This window comes from Dendrobates tinctorius, unplaced genomic scaffold (genome assembly GCF_039654945.1).
Source record: "Dendrobates tinctorius isolate UK_male_01 unplaced genomic scaffold, ASM3965494v1 ptg000158l, whole genome shotgun sequence".
Classification (NCBI taxonomy): domain Eukaryota; kingdom Metazoa; phylum Chordata; class Amphibia; order Anura; family Dendrobatidae; genus Dendrobates; species Dendrobates tinctorius.
Window position 1 is genome coordinate 903,900 of NW_027361825.1, and position 22,136 is coordinate 926,035.

The following is a 22,136-nucleotide window of genomic DNA, read 5'->3' on the forward strand; positions in this document are numbered from 1 at the left end:
TTTATCCACCGGTAAGCGGAAAACCATCAAATCGGTGTCTATCTCGATACCTAAAAAGGGCAAAATATTGCATGGTCCTTCTGTTTTTTCGGTTGACAATGGTACCCCGAATTGCCGTGAGATAGTTTTGAATTTCTCTAGTAGGTAGGAACAGAGTTTAGAATTTCTGGGGCCGACGAACAAAAAATCGTCGAGGTAGTGAATTAGGGATTTGCTGCCTGTTTGGAACCGAACTACCCAATCCAAAAAGGTACTAAATAACTTGAAATAGTGACATGAGATGGAACATCCCATTGGTAAGCACATATCAAAATAATAGTGCTGGTCCACTTTGCATCCCAGTAGGTGGTAACATTCGGGGTGCACCTGTAGTAACCGGAATGCCGATTCTATCAGATTTAGCCAGCAGGGCGCCGGGTCCGGCTGCCCGGACTAGTTCTACCGCCTTATCGAAGGATGCGTATGTGACAGACGCTTCTTCTGGGGAGATAGCGTCGTTAACGGATTCACCCTTTGGATGAGACAAATGATGGATCAGGCGGTATTTACTGGGTTCCTTTTTTGGGACAATACTTAATGGCGATATTCTGGTATTTTTGAAGGGCAGTGACTGAAAGGGGCCTGCTATTCTACCTAATTCCACCTCTTTTTGTATTTTTTGTCTCAGGATTTCGGGGAATTCACGAGCGGATTTTAAGTTCTCGGATACGGTTGGCGTTCTTGTAAACTTGAAAAGGATAAAAAAGCCGTCTGTAAAACCTGATGGTAGTAGCTGGGCTGCTTTTTTATTGGGGTAGAGCTCTAGCCAGGGGGCCATCGCGTGTACGCTCACTGGGGTTCTGCCTTGCAGTCGCTTTGTATGGCTGTCGGGTGCAACGTGATGCTGGATGTCCCCCCCGCAAGCGGAGCAATCGTGTCTGAATTTGCATAGCGCGTGGAAACGGCAGTTTCACTCGTTAAACAGCCAGCAGGCCCCGGGTTTTCGTACGACCACTGAGGTTTGACCTGCGGTAGCGGAGTAATTAGTGGTCGTAGCTGAAAAGGGTGGCTGCTTCTGCGACAGCATGAGACGCAGCCACACGTCTGTCATTTTAACTCCCCAGCCTAGATCGGGCTGTAGGGCCAGCCGCCTGCGGAACTCCTCATCATACCGACGCCAGGCTGAACCGCCATGCGATTTGTATGAACTATATATTGTGTCTTGATATATAAATAATTCGGAGCAGCGTTCCGGATGCTTCTGGCCCATAATACAGCCCAATACTGCGAAGGCCTGAAGCCAATTGTTCATAGTTAATGCTATTTTTGGTCTATACCTATCATATCCCCGTTCGTTAGTTTTATCCATCGTTTGTTGGTCCGCTGATAACAGCGACCATATGTCAACGAAATCGTTGTTCCAGATTTTTTGCCTAGTCTTCTGATCTATGTGAGCGCCTAGCGGGCTGATCCCGCAGAAGAAGGCGTCTTTGTGTAAACTCGCTGATTGTGTAGTTGTAGTGTTCCCCACTGTGTCGCTGGATTGCGATAGGTGTAGAAATTAGGTGAGAAAATAGGGGGGGAAGCCAGCACTGCTTAAGGCTAGAACGCATAAATTGTAGTGCATATGCACATAATATCCAGCTGTATTCAAAAATGAGATATTTGGCAAAAAAATTGATCAATTTAATTGAGCCACCCCGCCGCGCCAAGGCAATCTCATGTGGGGGGTCCTACTCTACATTTATAATAAATGGCAAAAAAAAAACCCACATGAGATTGCCTTGGCGCGGCGGTGTGGCTCAATTAAATTGATCAATTTTTTTGCCAAATATCTCATTTTTGAATACAGTTGGATATTATGTGCATGTGCACTTCAATTTATGCGTTCTAGCCTTAAGCAGTGCTGGCTTCCCCCCCTATTTTCTTGTTGTTGGTTTGTGGCTCACCACCACTGTTGCCGTGCACGCTTGGCTATGTCCGCTATAATTTTTCTGTGTTCATTATGATGGATCTAGGCTGCTGTGCACACACACGGCAGCCCCGCCCTGCCCCAAGCTTTATTTAATTGTGCACCTGTGTCTGGGCCAACATCGCCCTTCATCTATGTTTGCTGGTCGGGCAATGTGTGGAGGTCAATCCTGATATGTCTGTGTTCAGACCTGGTTGGCCTTCATCTGCACTTGCTTCATCTGGCTTCATGGGAGCGATCCAGCAATGTTCAGGTACAGATTGCACTTGATGTGGTCATGCTCTTAGGAGGCCGTAATGGCACAGTATTTATTATAAATGTAGAGTAGGACCCCCCACATGAGATTGCCTTGGCGGGGTGGCTCAATTAAATTGATCATTTTTTTTGCCAAATATCTCATTTTTGAATACAGTTGGATATTATGTGCATGTGCACTTCAATTTATGCGTTCTAGCCTTAAGCAGTGCTGGCTTCCCCCCTTATTTTCTTGTAGAAATTAGGTCCTTTATCGCTGAGGTTAGCTCCTTCTCTTTTACGTTACCCCCGTGGTATAACAGTTCCCCGCCAGTTTTTGAACACTCACCGCTGCGTGATTCTGGAGGAGTGAACACCGATCCTGGAGGAACCCCAACTCCCGCTGATGTTGACGGGGTGATGTCACAGGATGGGGAAACTCTGGCACTCGCTATAGCGGTGGACTGGCCGATGTGTTGTCTGGAAGCCAGGGAGGCTTGAGAAGCGCGTTCCTGGTTGTTAGCCAATGGTGGAGCGCATGACGGACTGTTGTGCGCTTGAGCCTGATTACAACCATGTGATGGCAGAATTACAGCTTTCTCGTGTGGCTGCATGGCAGCTGGTGTGGCTGGAAGCCGTGGGGGATGGTTCTCCCCGGCTGATAGCCCTGGAGGGTGCGCGCGACTTAGTGCGTTTGCCGCGCACCCGATATCGGCCCTCTGGACTCTGGGATGCGCTGGACCCTTCAGATGTGGCTGAAGAAAGCCATCCTGAGGCCCGTGATCTGCGGCTGCTCCTATGGGAGCCGTGTCTGTGTCGGTAACGGGAATAGCACGATTGCTTCCAGGTGTCCGCCGGGAGGGAAAGAGGGAGTTAATGGCACGGACATCTGGCTTTAACCCCTGTAGGTGTGGCCGTAGGACCCTTCCCCTTTAAGAACCATTGGCCGGCAGGGTCATCTCAATTAGTGCATCACCAAGGGTATTGGTGTGAGGGAGGAGGACTGGGCACTGGCAGTATTTTATTGTTGTTGTTAGATGGGCTCCACAGTCAGAGACGCAATCCTTATACAGTTCTGCGTCTACCAGTACTTCTGTGGTGACTTCAAAAAAATCTTTTACTTGCATTTGAAAAAATAATATTTTGAGTGCGGCTGTTTCCTTATCAATTCAAAACACATTTAGGCCGGGCAGGAGTGACCTGAATGTGATGTGGGGAATCACTATGTATGTACTGGTGGTGGGAGATCAGTGGCCCAAAGTCATTTAGGTTCAATCTATTTTATTAAACATTTTACAAACAAAGAATATATTATATGAAAACTGATAATATATAGAATCATAGAAAATATCTAGTAGTGAAAAATTAAAATACAACTTTTCAACAGTAAGTCAAACATACCATGGCAGACAATAACAGTAACCATGTGGCGAACACCAACAAGGTATTCAAGAGAGGAAGTATGCTCTATATTATGTAGAGGAAAGACATAGGATAAAAAAAAGAGGGAAAGAAAGACAAGGGAAGAAGGGGGAAAAATGGGTTATGGATAAAGAGGTCCTTAAAATCATATATTTATTAATATGTAAATTCCTATGTAACTGAAAAAGTCAGCAGAACAAATTATGGAAATCAGGTGAGTCCTGAAACAAAATCCATCCACTCCAAATCCTTCTAAATTTATCATTTGTTCCATTGCAGTCTGCAGACAGCTCCTCCATTCTACACAGATTGACCATTTCCTTATACCAGTCTGATATGTCAGGGGGGTTTGTAAGTTTCCAAAACCGCGGGATTACCATTCGTGCTGCTGTTAGACAAAACCGAAGAATATCTCTTTTCTGAGTCCCTAATGAGGAAGGTAAAATTGACAGAAGAGCTATTTGAGGGGACCTTGCTACACGATTTCCCGTGATTCGTTGATAATTGTCAAAAACCTTCTCCCAGAATGGCCTGATCTTAGAGCATTCCCACCAAATGTGAATCACCTCCCTCTGGCATCTCCAACATACCTCTGAAACTGCTGGATATATTGCATGTAGTTTAGAAGGGTAATGATACCATCTCATAAGTATTTTATAATTCTTCTCTTGTGCAATCCCAGCGCTAGCAAGTTTATGAGTGAAGAGAAACCCCCTTTCCCATTCCTCAGGAGACAAGCTAATCCCCAAGTCTCTCTCCCACGCCTGCTGAAATGTTAACGTATCCGCTTCACCCTCTCTGCTTAATCCCCTATAAATCACAGATATAGCATGTGGCAGCTTATTGTCCTCTACAAACAATTTCTCAAAAAAGGTGAAGTTTGAAATTGAAATTTTATCAAAATTATGTGTCCCTAGGAAGGATTATAATTGCAAGTATTCAAACCACCTAATTTTCTCATTTGGAAAATGAGCCTGTACAGAGACAAAAGAAGGCAACTCCCTGTTTTCTAGCACCTGAAACAATCGGGTATCCTTCACTGCCCTCCGACCGAGAAAAGATCTGCACAAGTATCCAGGGAGAAAGGATGGATTGAAAAACAATGATGTAAGTGGGCTGGAAGTACCTCTTAAAATTGGGAAGACCAGCACCACCTATAGATTTAGGTCGAGAAAGTGTCTGTATGCATATGCGAGGCTTGAGTTTACCCCATATGAATTTGGTTAAAGCTGATCGTAGTTTACAGAAGAAACTATGAGGGGGGAAATTGGTATAGTTTAGAATATGTATAAGAAATGGGGTAAAATGTCCATTTTGATAGCATTCATCCTTCCAAATCAAGCTAGTTTAAATTTACTATAATTCGCTAGGTCTCTGTTCTGCTTAATAAAGTTTGATAGTTTAACAATTTATTAAGATCAGAAGGGACCACAACCCCTAGATATTTCAATGACTCTCCTTGCCATTTATATGGAAATTTATTCATGATTTGAAGGACCTCATTCTGGGAAAGGGGTAAATTTAAGGCTCCTAATTTGGAATAAATGACTTTAAAATTACTAAGTGATACGAACCTATCAAATTCCTTTAAAATCATTGGAAATTATATTTGTCATTGTGATATATAAAGGAGTAAATCATCTGCAAACAGAGCTGTTCTATAAGAGTTAGGTCCTATCGTGTATCCATGAATATTGCTATTATTTCTGATGGCGTTGGCTAGGTGTTCCATTACCACTACGTAAAGTAATGGAGAAAGTGGGCAGCCCTGTCTGGTTCCATTGTTGATCTTAAATGGGCTGGACAATGAACCATTTATTCTAACCCGTGCTGTTGGACCATTATATAAGGCTAAGATTTTCTGTAGAAAGTGAAGACCTAGACCTATCTGTCTCAAGGCTTCCACCATAAACCCCCAATGGACTCTATCCAAAGCCTTTTCTGGGTCTACAGATAAAAGACCTAGTGGTGTGGAGCTAGTTTTTGCCTTGAAGATGATAAGTAATGTCTTAATAGTATTATCCCGGGCTTCTCATCCTTTGATGAATCCTACCTGATCATTATTGACCAGGGAAGGAAGTAAAGGGGCTAGCCTCTCAGCTAAGATTTTTGAAAATAATTTAATGTCCATGTTTAAGAGAGAAATCGGCCTAAAGTTGGAAATTATTAAAGGGTCTTTATCTGGCTTAGGGAGCACAATAATGTGAGCCTCTAGAGACTGGGGGACAAATCCAGTATTTTCATCAATAGCACTGAAAGTTTTTGCCATTATTGGAGAGAGTTGTTCCCTAAAGTTTTTATGAATCCGTCTAGACAAGGGCATTTACCTGACGGAGAGGACCGTATTGCCAAATCGATCTCCTCTATTGAAATCTCCCCCTCTAAAGCTTTCAGAACTGAACTACTCAACATAGGTAGGGGTGTTTCCTGAATGTATTCTTTTATGGGGGCATATCTGCGAATTGGTTCTTAATGTTGTATAAATTCTCATAGTAAGGCCGGGGTCACACTAACCGACGCAAAATACGGTCCGTAGTTTACAGGCGTAATACGGATGAATGACCCCTAAATAGTGCTCCGTATGTCATCCATAAGCAAGGTGTGGTCGCGTAGTTTGCACATGTCTGCATCCGTATGTAATCCATATGGCATCCGTATGCCGAGATTTTCTCGCCGGTTTGCAAAATTGACATATAATGGAGCCCTATGACAGGGTTTTTCTAATATATATATATGCATAGAGTGTGTGTGTGTGTGTGTGTGTGTGTGTGTGTATATATATATATATATATATATATATATATATATATATATATACACACACAAGTCATTGAGATAAATATATATATATATATATATATATATATATATATATATATATTTATTTATATTTCACAAAGTTCTTCATAGCAGAATAGCCGCTAATTAGTTTGTCGGCTTCTATCAAATCATTCCCCAACCCGACATGAAATGACACATGGTTTACATACAGTAAGGCATTTCATTTCATGTTTTTTATATGTCCCTGACTAATAATTAGATGAGGGTTTGTGGGCAAAATTTGGGAGTTGTAGTTTTTATTTTAAGGGGTTAATTCGTTAATAAATGCCTGGGCTTCCCATTTCCCTGTAGCGGTGGCGAATGGGTTAATCTAACAAAGGGTTAATGTCACCTTACAATCGAGTGGTGACATTAACCCTCTGTTAGATTAACCCACTCACCACCGCTATAGGGCAATGGGAAGCGTGTCTAATGCGTGCTTTTAGCGCCTCTCACTCGTCCGTATTCCTCTCTAGTGTGATCCCGGCCTTAGACTGAAAGAGATCCACAATTTCTTTTGGGTTGTGTATATCCCTGCCTTTTTGTTTTTTAACAAACGGAATAAATGTAGCCGACGCACGTGGATGGACTAATCTGGGTAATGGTCTCCCGCACTTGTCCGATAGTTCATAGAAAAAACGTTTAGATTTTTCCATGGATTGAAAATATTTTTTATCTAAAATTTATCTTCATTAATTTCTTTTTTTTTATCAAGTCAGCAAGCGTGGAAGCAGATAGTTTGTGTGAAATTTCAAGGCAATGAGTTTGCTGCAATAATTCATCCACTTTCTGAGCTCTCTCTCTCTTTAACCTAGAACCATGCTTTATCAGAATCCCTCTCATAACGCATTTCAAAGTCTCCCATTGCAAGGGAGCTGAAGTTTGGTCAGAGGCATGTATTTGGATAAAGGAGTCAATAGATTCTTTCAGCAGAGTATTTTTTCACGTTTGTTGTATTGTGTTTCTCTGTGTTCCAGTCTCTTGGTGGTGTGAACACTGTCTTACCAATTTGTTCACTGTATGTGCCTGGCCCATGCGTTTGTATTCTATTTGTTTCTTGTTTCTGCAAGTTTTTGGGAGGTCTCCACCCCTCTCATGTGGGCCATGCACATATAAAGCCGTCTCACACGGCATGTCCACATCAGAGATTACCTCTTTGAACTCTGCTTATATAGGTACTGTTCACATGGTCAGGTTTTAAATACATTGGATAGGACTGCCCTGATGGGTATACCTTGGCGTTGGTAGAGCGGCTTAGTATACATTTTTTGCAAAAAACATATCAACTAAATACCCTGTTTTGCTATCATCTTTTTACTAGCAATTGCTGTTTATTGTTGAAAATTATTTTACAGCAGAGTATTTTTTCACGTTTCTTGTATTGCGTTTCTATAGATATATCAATAGATATATAGCCATATAAATTAAAAACAAATGGTGTGGGCTCCCGAGCAATTTTCTGCGCCAGAGGGGGAAAGCCGACGGCCGGGGGCCAATATAAGATAAGATAAGATAATCCTTTAATCGTCCCACCATGGGGAAATTCAGAGCATTACAGTAGCAAGGCAGGAACAAGTACAGATACAGATGCATAAAGGCATTACATTGACATTATATTTGTAGCAGGGGAAGGGGGTAATACCCATGGAGCTTCCCAGGCTATGAATATCAGCCCGCAGCTGTCTGCATAGGATTAACTGGCTATTAAAATAGGGGGACCCCCCCAAAAATGGCGTGGGGTCCCCCTATATTAGCCAGAAAGGCTATGCAGACAGCTGCGGGCTGATATTCAAAGCCTAGGAAGAGGCCATGGATATTGGCCCCCCCCCCCGGCTACTAATACCAGCCAACAGCCGCCCCAGAAATGGCGCAATTTGGGCAATTAGCCCCTCTTCTCACTCCCGTATAGCGGTGGCTTATGGGGTAATAAGGGGTTAATGTCACCTTGCTATTGTAAGGTGACATTAAGCCCGGTTAATAATGGAGAGGCATCAGTAGGACGCCTATCCATTATTTATCTTATAGTAATAAAGGGTTAAAAAAACACATAAGAATAATGTATTACAATGAAATAACACACAACACGGTTTTCATATTTTTATTGCACGCCCAGATCAAAGCGACACCCTCGGTCTCCTGTAATAAAAAGTAAAAAAAATAAACAAACCGTGTACTCCCTGTCGGGAGTGATGTCACTGCTCTATAGGGCCTCCCAGTGATGAACTGACAGGAGACAAAGGCTCCTGTAGTCAATCACTGAGGTTACCTGAGTTCGGGGTCTCACTTTACAGCAATGCTGCGTGAGAATTAGGGTTAGGGTTACGGGACCTCTTTCCCGGCGGAGGTATCCTCCGCCTGTCATTTCATCGCTGTAGCCTCTGGAGAGCGGTCGCATCAGCTGATGCGGCTGCTCTCCTCGAGAAATCGTCATGGGACCCTCGATATTATCTGGACTACGGTGGAGGGGTAAGTATAGTTTGGTTTATTATTTTATCTTTATTACAGGCGATCTATGACTTTGGGGAATTAGGTGATTAATGAGTATGTACTCTATGTTATGTGTTGTATGTTATGTGTTGTATGTTCTGTATGGGGTATGGTTTTTTTTTACATTAAACACATTAGCCGGATGATGGGACTACTATTGTCCCATCATCAGCTGATGACCCCTGCACAGCCCCGCAAACCCCCACACACACACATAGGCCCATACACGCACACAGTCACTGTCCACACACATACACATGCACACAGTCACTGCCCACACTCTTCCTCCCTACCGATCTGCAGACCTGCCGCTTACCTGTGGATTAGCCTGCGGTTTGACACCTGTACAAAGGAACAGGTGTGAAACCGCTGCGGATTCCGCACAAAGATGTGACATGCTGCGGATTTCCCATTGAAAATAAAGGTACTGTACACTGCAGCAAAAACTGATGTGGATCCGCAGGGCCAAATCCGCTGCGGATCCGCAGCAGAATCCGCAACGTGTGCACACACTCTCAAGGTCTTCCCATACATTGTGTGCCTGTGTTAAATCACCACATGTCAGGCTCTCTGGCTGCACAGATATACCTTGAAACAAGTCCCTCAGCATGGGCAGCCTGTGAATAGGAAGGACGAGACATCCCCCACTGCCCTTGCATGTTGTCTTTAGGCCATGTGCACACGTTGCGAATTCTGCTGCGGATCCGCAGCGTTTTTGGCTCTGCGGACCCGCAGCAGATTTAGCTGTGCTGTACAGTACCATTGTTTTCAATGGTAAAATGAAAAACGCTGTGCACATGCTGCGGATTTTTCCGCGCGGATTTGCCGCGGGTTCAAATCTGCAGCATGTCAATTCTTTGTGCGGAATCCGCAGCGGTTTCCCACCTTCTCCATTGTAGAGGTGTGAAACTGCAGGGCTAAACCGCAGGCTAATCCGCAGATAAACCGCAGATCTTTTGAACTGCGGATTTAGGCTAGTTTCACACTAGCGTTTTGGCCCGCAGCGCACGGTTGCTGCTAAGCCCCGCCCCCTCCAGTCATCTCTTCCTAATGTCGCACATCGCTGCATGCGATCTGCACACCCTATCTTTAGCATAGGGAGTGCAGACCGTGCACTCGCCATGCGCTAGTAGGATTTTAATTTTGAGTGTGCTGCGCCCTTTTGACGGTGCTCCGAGCGCACCAAAATGCAACATGGTGCGTTCGGCGCACCGTCAAAAGGGCGCCAAAAATCTTACTAGTGCACGGTCTGCGCACCCTATGCTAAAGATAGTGTGTGCAGATCGCATGCAGCGATGTGCGACACTATGAGGAGATGACCGGAGGGGGCACGGCAGGGGGCGGGGCTTAGTGGCGGCCGTGCGCTGCGGGCCAAAACGCTAGTGTGAAACTAGCCTTACCTGCGGATTTTTCCAAATCAGCACCTAAAACTACGTGTGCCCATAGCCTAAAGGCCCTGTCACACATAGCGAATCTCGCTAGCGAGATCGCTGCTGAGTCACAAGTTTTGTGACGTAACAGAGATCTCACCAGCGAGATCGCTGTGTGTGACACTGAACAGCAACCAGCCCCCCTGCCGGTATCGCTGATCGCTGTAGGAAAACCCTGGACATTTTTTGGTCACTGGTCTCCCACTGGCCAGCACGCATCGCTGCATGTGACAGGCGGGAGACCAGCGATCAGCTGGTAACTAAGCTAAATGCAAGATTGTTAAGCACTATGCTGTGCTTAGAAACCCTCTGTGTACCTTAGTTACCAGCTCCCTGCATCAGCGCGCTGGTAACTAAAGTACACAGGGACACCGCGCGCTCGGCGTCGCTGGTGCTGATCGCTGGTGAAGCTGTCTGTCTGACAGCTCACCAGCGATCATGTAGAGATTCACCAGCGATCCTGACACGTTGATATCGTTGTCGGGATCGCTGGGTGAGTCGCTATGTGTGACGGGGCCCTAAGAAGCCTGCATAGTGTGAAGCCTGTCCTCGTTATTTATGTGACTCATGCTTTCTGCAGATAACACAGACTCCTTATCTGCCATCTCCTTTTCAGAGAGGCGCAGGAGGAGATAAGTACATCTCCAGTGGCTTCCTCCCCAATCTTTTCCTCTAGCACGCTCTGAACAGCATGGGCCGTTGCCATCTTGTGACTCACAAGCTTCTGAGTGCAGCCTGCTGAGCTTCTAAAATACCTGGAAATTCCTGTCGCTGATACCACCAGAGGACGTCTGCTTGATGGGCCATAACTTGCACACTTCTTAGCTGACATTTGGTGACAAATAGTAATATGGGTCTGCAGTCATCACCCAAGCAGGAGCTGAAGGGCTGCATGTCCTCACTCCTCCATAGCCAGGCCATGCCCGGCCCAGTCATTTAACCCCTTCATGACCCAGCCTATTTTGACCTTAATGACCTGGCCATTTTTGGCAATATTGACCAGTGTCCCTTTATGAGGTAATAACTCAGGAACGCTTCAATGGATCCTAGCGATTCTGAGACTGTTTTTTCGTGACATATTGGGTTTCATGTTAGTGGTAAACTTAGGTCAATAATGTTTGCATTTATTTATGAAAAAAAACGGAAATTTGGCAAAAATTTTGAAAATTTCACAATTTTCACATTTTGAATTTTTATTCCGTTAAACCAGAGAGTTATGTGACACAAAATAGTTAATAAATAACATTTCCCACATGTCTACTTTACATCAGCACAATTTTGGAAACAAAATTGTTTTTTGTTGGGAAGTTATAAGGGTGAAAAGTTGACCAGCGATTTCTCATTTTTACAACAAAATTTACAAAACGATTTTTTTTAGGGACCACCTCACATTTTAAGTCACTTTGAGGGGTCTATATGGCAGAAAATACCCAAAAGTGACACCATTCTAAAAACTACACCCCTCAAGCTACTCAAAACTACATTCAAGAAGATTATTAACCCTTCAGGTGCTTCACACCAACTAAAGCAATGTGGAAGGAAAAAATGAACATTTTAATTTTTCCAACAAAAATTTTATTTTAGCATCAATTTTTTCATTTTCACATGGGCAACAGGATAAAATGGATCCTAAAATTTGTTGGGCAATTTCTCCTGAGTACACTGATACCTCATATGTGGTCATAAACCACTGTTTGGGCGCACGGTAGGGCTCAGAAGGGAAGGAGCGCCATTTGACTTTTTGAATGGAAAATATGCTGGAATATTTAGCGGTTACCATGTCACGTTTGGAGAGTCCCTGTGCGCCTAAACATTGGAGCTCCCCAAGTGACCGCATTTTGGAAACTAGACCCTCTAAGGAACTTATCTAAATGCATAGTGAGCACTTTGAACCGCCAGGTGCTTCACAAATTGATCCGTAAAAAAAAAAGGACTTTTTTTCACAAAAATTTTCTTTTAGCCTCAGTTTTTTCATTTTCACATGGGCAATGGGATAAAATGGATCCTAAAATTTGTTGGGCAATTTCTCCTGAGTGCACCAATACCTCATATGTGGTCATAAACCACTGTTTGGGCACACGGCAGGGTCCCGAAGGGAAGGAGCACCATTTGACTTTTTGAATGGAAAATTAGCTCCAATCGTTAGTGGACACCATGTCGTGTTTGGAGAGCCCCTGTGTACCTAAACATTGGAGCTCCCCCACAAATGACCCCATTTTGGAAACTAGACCACCCAAGGAACTTATCTAGATGTGTGGTGAGCACTTTGAACCCCCAAGTGCTTCACAGAAGTTTGACGCAGAGCAGTGAAAATAAAAAAATAATTTTTTCCCTCAAAAATAATTTTTTAGCCCGCTATTTTTTATTTTCACAAGGCTAACAGGAGAAATTGGACCACAAAAGTTGTTGTGTAATTTGTCCTGAGTACTCTGATACCCCATATGTCAGGGGAAACCACTGTTTGGGCGCATGGGAGAGCTCAGAAGGGAAGGAGCGCGATTTTGGAATGCAGACTGATGGGATGTTCTGCGGGCATCATGTTGCTTTTGCAGAGCCCCTGATGTGCCTAAACAGTAGAAGCCGCCCACAAGTGACCCCATTTTGGAAACTAGACCACCCAAGGAGCTTATCTAGATGTGTAGTGAGCACTTTGAACCCCCAAGTGCTTTACAGAAGTTTATAAACGCAGAGCCATGAAAATAAAAAATCATTTTTTTTCCTCAAAAATGATTTTTTAGCCCGGTATTTTTTATTTTCACGAGGGTAACAGGATAAATTGGACCCCTAAAGTTGCTGTTCAGTTTGTCCTGAGCACGCTGGCACCCCATATGTGGGGGGAACCACTGTTTGGGCGCACGGCAGGGCTCAGAAGGGAAGGAGCGCCATTTGACTTTTTGAATGGAAAATTAGCTCCAATCGTTAGCGGACACCATGTCGTGTTTGGAGAGCCCCTGTGTGCCTACACTTTGTAGCTCCCCCACATATCACCCCATTTTGGAAACTAGACCCCCTAAGGAAGTTATCTAGATGCATAGTGAGCACTTTGAACCCCCAGGTGCTTTACAGAAGTGTATAACGCAGAGCTGTGAAAATAAAAATATATTTTTTTCCTCAAAAAATTTTTTTAGCCCGCAATTTTTTATTTTCACAATGATAACAGGAGAAATTGGACCCCAAAAGTAGTTGTCCAGTTTGTCCTGAGTACGCTGGTATCCAAAATGTGGGGAGGGACCACTGTTTGGGCACACGTCGGGATCGGAAGGGAAGTAGTGACGTTTTGAAATACCGACTTGATGGAATGGTCTGCGGGCGTCATGTTACGTTTGCAGAACCTCTGATGTGCCTAAACAGTGGAAACCCCCCACATGTGACCCCATTTTGGAAACTAGACCCCCCAAGAAACTTATCTAGATGTGTGATGAGCACTTTGAACCCCCAACTGCTTCACCGAAGTTTATAACTCAGAGCCGTGAAAATAAAAAAATCATTTTTTTTTCACAAAAATCATTTTTTTAGCCCCCAATTTTTTAGTTTCCCAAGGGTAACAGGAGAAATTAGACAGCCAAAGTTGTTGTGCAATTTTTCCTGAGTAAGCGGATACCCCATATGTGGGGGTAAACCACTGTTTGGGCACACGTCGGGGCTCGGAATGGAGAGAGTGCTGTTATTTTGAACGCAAAATTGTCTGGAATAAATCGTGGCGCCATGTCGCGTTCGGAGACCCCGTGATGTGCCTAAACAGTGGAAACCCCTCAATTCTAACTCCAACTCTAACCCCAACACACGCCTAGCCCTAACCCAACCCTAATAATAACCCTAACCACAACCCTAACGCCAACACACCCCTAACCCTAATCCCAACCCTAATTCCAGCCCTAACCCTAATTCCAGCCCTAACCCTAATTCCAGCCCTAACCCTAATTCCAGCCCTAACCCTAATTCCAGCCCTAACCCTAATTCCAGCCCTAACCCTAATTCCAGCCCTAACCCTAGATCGAACCCTAAATGGAAAAAATATATATATTTTTTATTTTATTATTTGCGCCTGGCTATGGGGGTGATAAAAGGGGGGTGTATTTATTTTTCTTTTCATTTTGATCACTGTGAGAGTGTATCACAGTGATCAAAATGAAAAATGAACGGGCAGCCGGCAAATTCATGGGCGCCGCGCATGCGCCCGCCATTTTCCAAGATGGCGGCGCCCATGATCCGGATGGCAGGACGCCGGGAGCACCATCGGAGGTCCCGGGGGGATCGGAAGGTGGGAGGGAGCAATAGGAAGGGGAGGGGGAGCAGATGATGACGGCGGCGACCGATCGGCGCCGTCCATCGGTGGCGGGGGCCGATTGGCCCCACCAGTCGGTGTGGGGGGGGGGTCGGGTGTCGGTGTCCAGCCATGTCTGATGCTATTGCCACATTGGCCATGGCTGGATTGTAATATTTCACCAAATCTCATTGGTGAAATATTACAAATCGCTCTGATTGGCTGTTTCACTTTTAACAGCCAATCAGAGCGATCGTAGGCACGTGGGGGCTAATCCACGCCCCCTGGGATTAACCGTAGAGTGTCCTCTGTGTGCGGGTCGGGTGAACTTTCAGTGACCCCGGTCACCCGACGCGCAGGGCGGCTATTTATAGCATGACTCCTACGTAGGCATCATGGGTCGTGAAGGGGTTAACCCATTCAATAACGCCCTTCAGTGCCCACTTTGATACCCAAAATTTTGAGCCATTTTGATAACTTTTGTAGCTTTCATCACATCAGGGCTCTTCGCTGCAGTGTATTTCATTATTGGAATTTTTTATTTTTGTCATTAAACCAGTGGAAAAAAAAAAGAAAAAAAGAAATTGCTGGATAAGAAACTGGATGAATAAAAAATAGGGATGAGCGAACGTGCTGGGTGATATTCTGTTATCTCTAGAGTATCACGGAGCTCGGATGTGCTCATTACTTGGCAAGTAATAGCCGGTGCTCTGTAGAAAACTCAAATCCCGGAGGACATTTCCTTGTATGTAACCCCTCAAAAGCACAGAGTCCAGGAGACCAGTACCTGACAACGTGAGCAGAATGTGTATGAGGCTCCTTTATGTCGAATACAGGGTCGATCTGAGTCCCTAATTTTTGGCATTTCTTGCTTCCTTCATAAATTAAACTGAAATTTTCTATTTTTTAATTAAAAAAAAAAAAAACAATTTTGGATTATTTAAATTATAATTTTGTAAATCCTTTTTTAAATTTTGCCTGATATACAAGTCATTATACAGGACAGAATGTTTCTTAACATTTTTTTTACTGTAAATTTCAATTTCTCTTCAATTTTGAATGTTTGTCAGTCCTTAAAGTGGAGTAAAAGTGTGACCCCATTGTTCTCAGCAAGATCTGGGGTTCAGAGATGCTTCCTGGGGTCTTCCCCACGCTTGTCTGGTATCACTTCTGATCATCGGTATCACTTTTCTTAAAAAGGCTGAAGTTGGTTTCTTATTTGGCGAGTTTCTTACTGGTCGTTTGGTCCCTGTATCCTGTTTACTCATTCTCTAGTTTCACTTTTTATTTCTCTTAAGGTTTATGGTAACAAGGACCATGGCCGTCTCTGTTCTGCCTCTCCTGTATCTGTGGACATATATATATATATAGAGTGTGGTCTGGTGAGTATATATACGGTATATATAGAGTGTGGTCTGGTGAGTATATAGGAATAAGCTGTAACATGACTGTAGTGATCATCCATTATAGATTTTGTATTTCTATAGCATCCTGTCCGATGCATAAAGAGTTTAAAATAATTAAAAACCAAAGTTGTGCGCAATCCAGGATCCACGAAAGGAAATATATAGTACTAAATAGATATATATTATAACCCACAAAGGTAATAATAATTGGTATTAAAATACCTCTGGAAAACAGTGATAACAGTAAGTGCCAGAATATAAAGTGCAAAAATTGTTAAATACGTAAGCACTCCATGTGCAAAATAGCAATTAAAAAATGTATTATATATAAAAAGTAAAAGTGCAAATTGCAAAATATGTCATAAGGTGCAAAACAAGATATACCAAAGGATATACTATATTATAGAAAATACTTTAGGGGGTTAAAGTCCTGAGCACGCACCAGACCCCCGTCGCGCATTTTGGATTGACTTTCTTCGTCAGGGGGAGTTAGATTGGTATGAGACCGCCGTATATTTATACCCCTCATAATTATTGAGAGATGCGGCCGTGGTGTGTACGGCGCATGCGCCGCCAGGAGGTCCCGGAAGTCTCGGAGCGCATTTTCACATGACCGGACACACCGCATTGTGGGTCATGATGACGTGGCTATCCAGGGCTCCAGGACACAAGCCATGCATGCACACTCCCAGGGCCGCGGCATCAATGTACCGGCCAGAAGCAGACACAGGATCGTAGTACAAAACATAAAACCAGAACATCATAAAATCAGCGGTTGGAATGTCGCTGTAAGGGGCAATATAAAGAAGATTATAAATAGAGGGGCACATATGTATATAATTTACAAAGCATATTAAATTAGGTTGACAAAATTATTATTTATTTTTCTTTTTTTAAATTTTATTTTATATTTTTTATTTATTTTTATTTTTCTTTTTTGAACTAATCTATTTCATTCATAATCATTGCTTGTCCCCCCTATTTTGTTTCCATATGATAAATTTTGTCTGGTACTCTCTTTCCTTATCTGTGTTTTGGTATTGGGCTTCATTTAAAAATATTGACTAAAAAGTGATCTAGCTCCATAATGGGATCACTAGTAGTGATGAGCGAGCATTAAAATGCTTAGGTAATCGTTACTCGAGTCGAGCAAATGTAATGCTCGGGCGCTAGACCCAAGTAACAAATATAATGGAAGCCACTGGGAACCTCGAGCATTTTTCAGCCGACCCATCCCCTCGGAGGTCTGGAGGGGGTCTAAAAATTGCTGTAAATGATGTAAAAAGTACTGAAATGACATGGGGACAACATGGGGAATACGCCTGGAAGCATCTCTGAATCCCAGGTCGCTGCTGGGAACAATGTTATCAGAGGATTACGCCACTTTTTACGGACTGACAATAAAACTTACAAAACTGAAGATAAAATGGATTTTTACTGGAAAAAAACATTAAGAAACATTCTTTCCAGGATAATGACATATATAAGGCAAAATAAATAAGAGAAAAAAATGCTCCTCCACACCTTGTGCTATGTTCACGCAAAGTGTTTTCTTTTTTTTTTGCATGCTTACATTGCTTTCAGTGGTGAAAAAACATTAAACAGGAAATGTAATTTCAATATTTTAATACCTTATCTGGCCATGTGGTGTGAGACTCTTTCAGACACATCCTGTTTGATTTATAAAGGAGCGACTTGAAAGTCACAATTTTTTTTCAGGGCCATCACTATTGTCAGAGGGCCATCAAGCCCTCAAGCCATCAAGTGACGGAATCACTGATTGGGTGGATCAAGGAAATGCTGTAGATATAGTATATCTTGACTTCAGCAAAGCATTTGACAAAGTCTCTCATACAATCCTTATTGAAAAAATGACTAAGTATGGAATGGACAAGGCAACTGTTAGGTGGATTCATAACTGGCTTAGTGATCGGACCCAAAGAGTGGTTGTAAATGGCTGCACATCCAGTTGGAAGAATGTCTCAAGTGGGGTACCACAGGGCTCTGTCCTGGGCCCTGTATTGTTCAACATCTTTATCAACGATTTAGATGAAGGAATTGAGGGCAAACTGATTAAATTTGCTGATGACACAAAGCTAGGAGGGATAGCTAATACTAGAGAAGAGAGAGAGAGGATTCAAAAAGATATAAATAAACTGGAGCAATGGGCAGCAACTAACAGAATGGTTTTTAACAGGGAGAAATGCAAAGTACTACATCTGGGCAATAAAAATGAAAAAAGCATATACAGAATGGGAGGAATAGGGCTAAGTGACAGCACATGTGAAAAAGACTTGGGTATACTAATAGATCACAGACTGAATATGAATCAACAGTGTGATGCAGCAGCAAAAAAGGCAAATGCAATTCTAGGATGTATTAACAGAAGCATACAGTCTAGATCACGTGAAGTCATTATTTCCCTCTACTCCTCTTTGGTCAGACCTCATCTGGAATATTGTGTCCAGTTTTGGGCACCACATTTTAACCCCTTCATGACCAAGCCTATTTTGACCTTAATGACCAGGCCATTTTTTGCAATTCTGACCAGTGTCCCTTTATGAGGTAATAACTCAGGAACGCTTCAACGGATCCTAGAGATTCTGAGACTGTTTTTTCGTGACATATTGGGCTTCATGTTAGTGGTAAATTTAGGTTGATAATTTTTGCGTTTATTTGTCAAAAAATCAGAAATTTGGTGAAAATTTTGCAATTTTCAAATTTTGAATTTTTATTCTGTTAAACCAGAGAGTTATGTGAGACAAAATAGTTAATAAATAACATTTCCCATATGTCTACTTTACATCAGCACAATTTTGGAAACAAAATATTTTTTTGTTAGGAAGTTATAAGGGTTAAAAGTTGACCAGCGATTTCTCATTTTTACAATAAAATTTACAAAACCATTTTTTTAGGGACCACCTCACATTTGAAGTCACTTTGAGGGGTCTATATGGCAGAAAATACCCAAAAGTTACACCATTCTAAAAACTGCACCCCTCAAGCTACTCAAAACTACATTCAAGAAGATTATTAACCCTTCAGGTGTTTCACAGGAACTAAAGCAATGTGGAAAGAAAAAATGGACATTTTAATTTTTCCAACAAAAATTTTCTTTTAGCATCAATTTTTTCATTTTCACATGGGAAACAGGATAAAATGGATCCTAAAATTTGTTGGGCAATTTCTCCGAAGTACAACGATACCTCATATGTGGTCATAAACCACTGTTTGGGCGCACGGCACGGCTCAGAAGGGAAGGAGCGCCATTTGACTTTTTGAATGGAAAATATGCTGGAATATTTAGCGGTTGCCATGTCGTGTTTGGAGAGCCCCTGTGTGCATAAACATTGGAGCTCCTCCACAAGTGACCCCATTTTGGAAACTAGACCCCCCAAGGAACTTATCTAGATGCATAGTGATCACTTTGAACCCCCAGGTACTTCACAAATTGATCTGTAAAAAAAAAATACACTTTTTTTTCACAAAAATTTTCTTTTAGCCTCAGTTTTTTCATTTTCACATGGGCAACAGGATAAAATGGATCCTAAAATTTGTTGAGCAATTTCTCCTGAGTGCACAGATACCTCATATGTGGTCATAAACCACTGTTTGGGTGCACGGCATGGCCCGGAAGGCAAGGAGCACCATTTGACTTTTTGAATGGAAAATTAGCTCCAATCGTTATCGGACACCATGTCGCATTTGGAGAGCCCCTGTGCACCTAAACATTGGAGCTCCCCCACAAGTGACCCCATTTTGGAAACTAGACCCCCTAAGGAACTTATCTAGATGTGTAGGGAGCACTTTGAACCCCCAAGTGCTTCACAAAAGTTTATAACACAGAGCAGTGAAAATAAAAAATAATTTTTTTTCCTCAAAAATGATTTTTAGCACACTATTTTTAATTTTCACAAGGCTAACAGGAGAAATTGGACCACAAATCTTGTTGTCCAGTTTGTCCTGAGTACGCTGGTACCCCATATGTGGGGGGGAACCACTGTTTGGGCACACGGCAGGGCTCAGAAGGGAAGGAGCGCCATTTGACTTTTTAAAATGCAAATTACTTCCAATCGTTAGCGGACACCATGTTGTGTTTGGAGAGCCACTGTGTGCCTAAACATTGGAGCTCCCCCACAAATGACCCCATTTTGGAAACTAGACCCCCTAAGGAACTTATCTAGATGTGTAGTGAGCACCTTGAACCCTCAAGTGCTTCAGAAAAGTTTATGACGCAGAGCCGTGAAAATAAAAAAAAAATTTTTTCCCCTCAAAAAATTATTTTTTAGTGCGCAATTTTTTATTTTCACAAGGGTACCAGGATAAATTAGACACCAAAATTTGTTGTCCAGTTTGTCCTGAGTACGCTGGTACCCCACATGTGGGGGGGAACCACTGTTTGGGCACACGTCGGGGCTCGGAAGGGAAGTAGTGACATTTTGAAATACTGACTTTGATGGAATGGTCTGCGGGTGTCATGTTACATTTGCAGAACCCCTGATGTACCTAAACTGTGGAACCCCCCCACAAGTGACCCCATTTTGGAAACTAGACCCCTTAAGGAACTTATCTAGATGTGTGGTAAGCACCTTGAACCCCCCAAGTGCTTCACAGAAGTTTAGAACGCAGAGACGTGAAAATAAAAAATATTTTTTTTTCCTCAAAAAAAATGATTTTTAGCCAGCAATTTTTTTTTTCACAAGGGTAGCAGGATAAATTGGACCTCAAAAGTTGTTGTACAGTTTGTCCTGAGTACGCTGGTGCCCCATATATGGGGGGGGAACTATTGTTTGGGCACACATAAGGGCTCGGAATGGAAGTAGTGGCGTTTTGAAATGCAGACTTTGATGGAATGGTCTGCGGTCGTCGTTACGTTTGCAGAGCCCCTGATGTGCCTAAACAATAGAAACCCCCTACAAGTGACCCCATTTTGGAAACTAGACCTCCCAAGTAACTTATCTAGATGCCTGGTGAGCACTTTGGACCCCCAAGTGCTTCACAGAAGTTTATAACGCAGAGACGTGAAAATTAAAAAAAAAAAATTTGTCCACAAAAATATTTTTTTAGCCCCCAATTTTTTTATTTTCCCAAGGGTACCAGGAGAAATTAGACCCCCAAAGTTGTTGTGCAATTTTTCCTGAGTACGCTGATACCCCATATGTTGGGGTAAACCACTGTTTGGGCACACGTCGGGGCTTGGAAGGGAGGAAGCACCGTTTAACTTTTTGAACGCAAAATTGGCTGGAATCAATGGTTGCACCATGTCGCGTTTGGTGACCCCCTGATGTGCCTAAACAGTGGAAACCCCTCAATTCTAACTCCAGCCCTAACCCCAACACACCCCTAACCACAGCCCTAACCCCAACACATCCCTAACCCTAATTCCAACCCTAACCATAACCCCAACAGACCCCGAACCCTAATCCCAACCCTAACCACAACCCTCTTTCCAACCCTAACCCTCTTTCCAACCCTAACCCTCTTTCCAACCCTAACCCTCTTTCCAACCCTAACCCTCTTTCCAACCCTAACCCTCTTTCCAACCCTAACCCTCTTTCCAACCCTAACCCTCTTTCCAACCCTAACCCTCTTTCCAACCCTAACCCTCTTTCCAACCCTAACCCTCTTTCCAACCCTAACCCTCTTTCCAACCCTAACCCTCTTTCCAACCCTAACCCTAACCCTCTTTTCAACCCTAACCCTAACCCTAATGGGGGAAAAAAAAAAAATATTATCTTTATTTTATTAGTTCTGCCTACCTATGGGGGTGATAATCGGGGGGTTTATTTACTTTTTCTTTCATTTTGATCACTGTGAGAGTGATCAAAATGAAAGAATGGAATCTGCAGCCGGCAGATTCGGGCGGGCGCACTGCGCATGCGCCCGCCATTTTCAAAGATGGCGGCGCCCATCATCCGGACCCGAGGGACACCGGGAGGGACGGAGGGACACCGGAGGTACCGGGGGGGGTGAGGGGGGGATCGGAGGCTGTCGGGGAGCAGAGGGAATGGGAGGGGGGCAGATGATGACAGCGGCGGCAGATCGCCGCTGTCATTCAGTTGCGGGGGGGCGATCGCCGGTGTGGGGGGGTGGAATCGGTGTCTCCAGCCATGTCCGATGCT

General features: G+C 43.4%; 1 protein-coding gene across 1 annotated transcript in view; it reads left to right on the forward strand.

Annotated features, from left to right (window-relative positions):
• Positions 1-456: 456 nt before the first annotated feature.
• The window catches only part of LOC141052170 (class I histocompatibility antigen, F10 alpha chain-like), a 105,011-nt gene continuing 83,331 nt past the window's right edge, over positions 457-22,136 (forward strand). The window contains exons 1-3 of the mRNA XM_073549397.1: positions 457-460; positions 668-722; positions 15,980-16,026. Coding sequence (XP_073405498.1) covers positions 457-460; positions 668-722; positions 15,980-16,026 — 106 coding nt within the window. The remainder of the gene's footprint in view (positions 461-667; positions 723-15,979; positions 16,027-22,136) is intronic.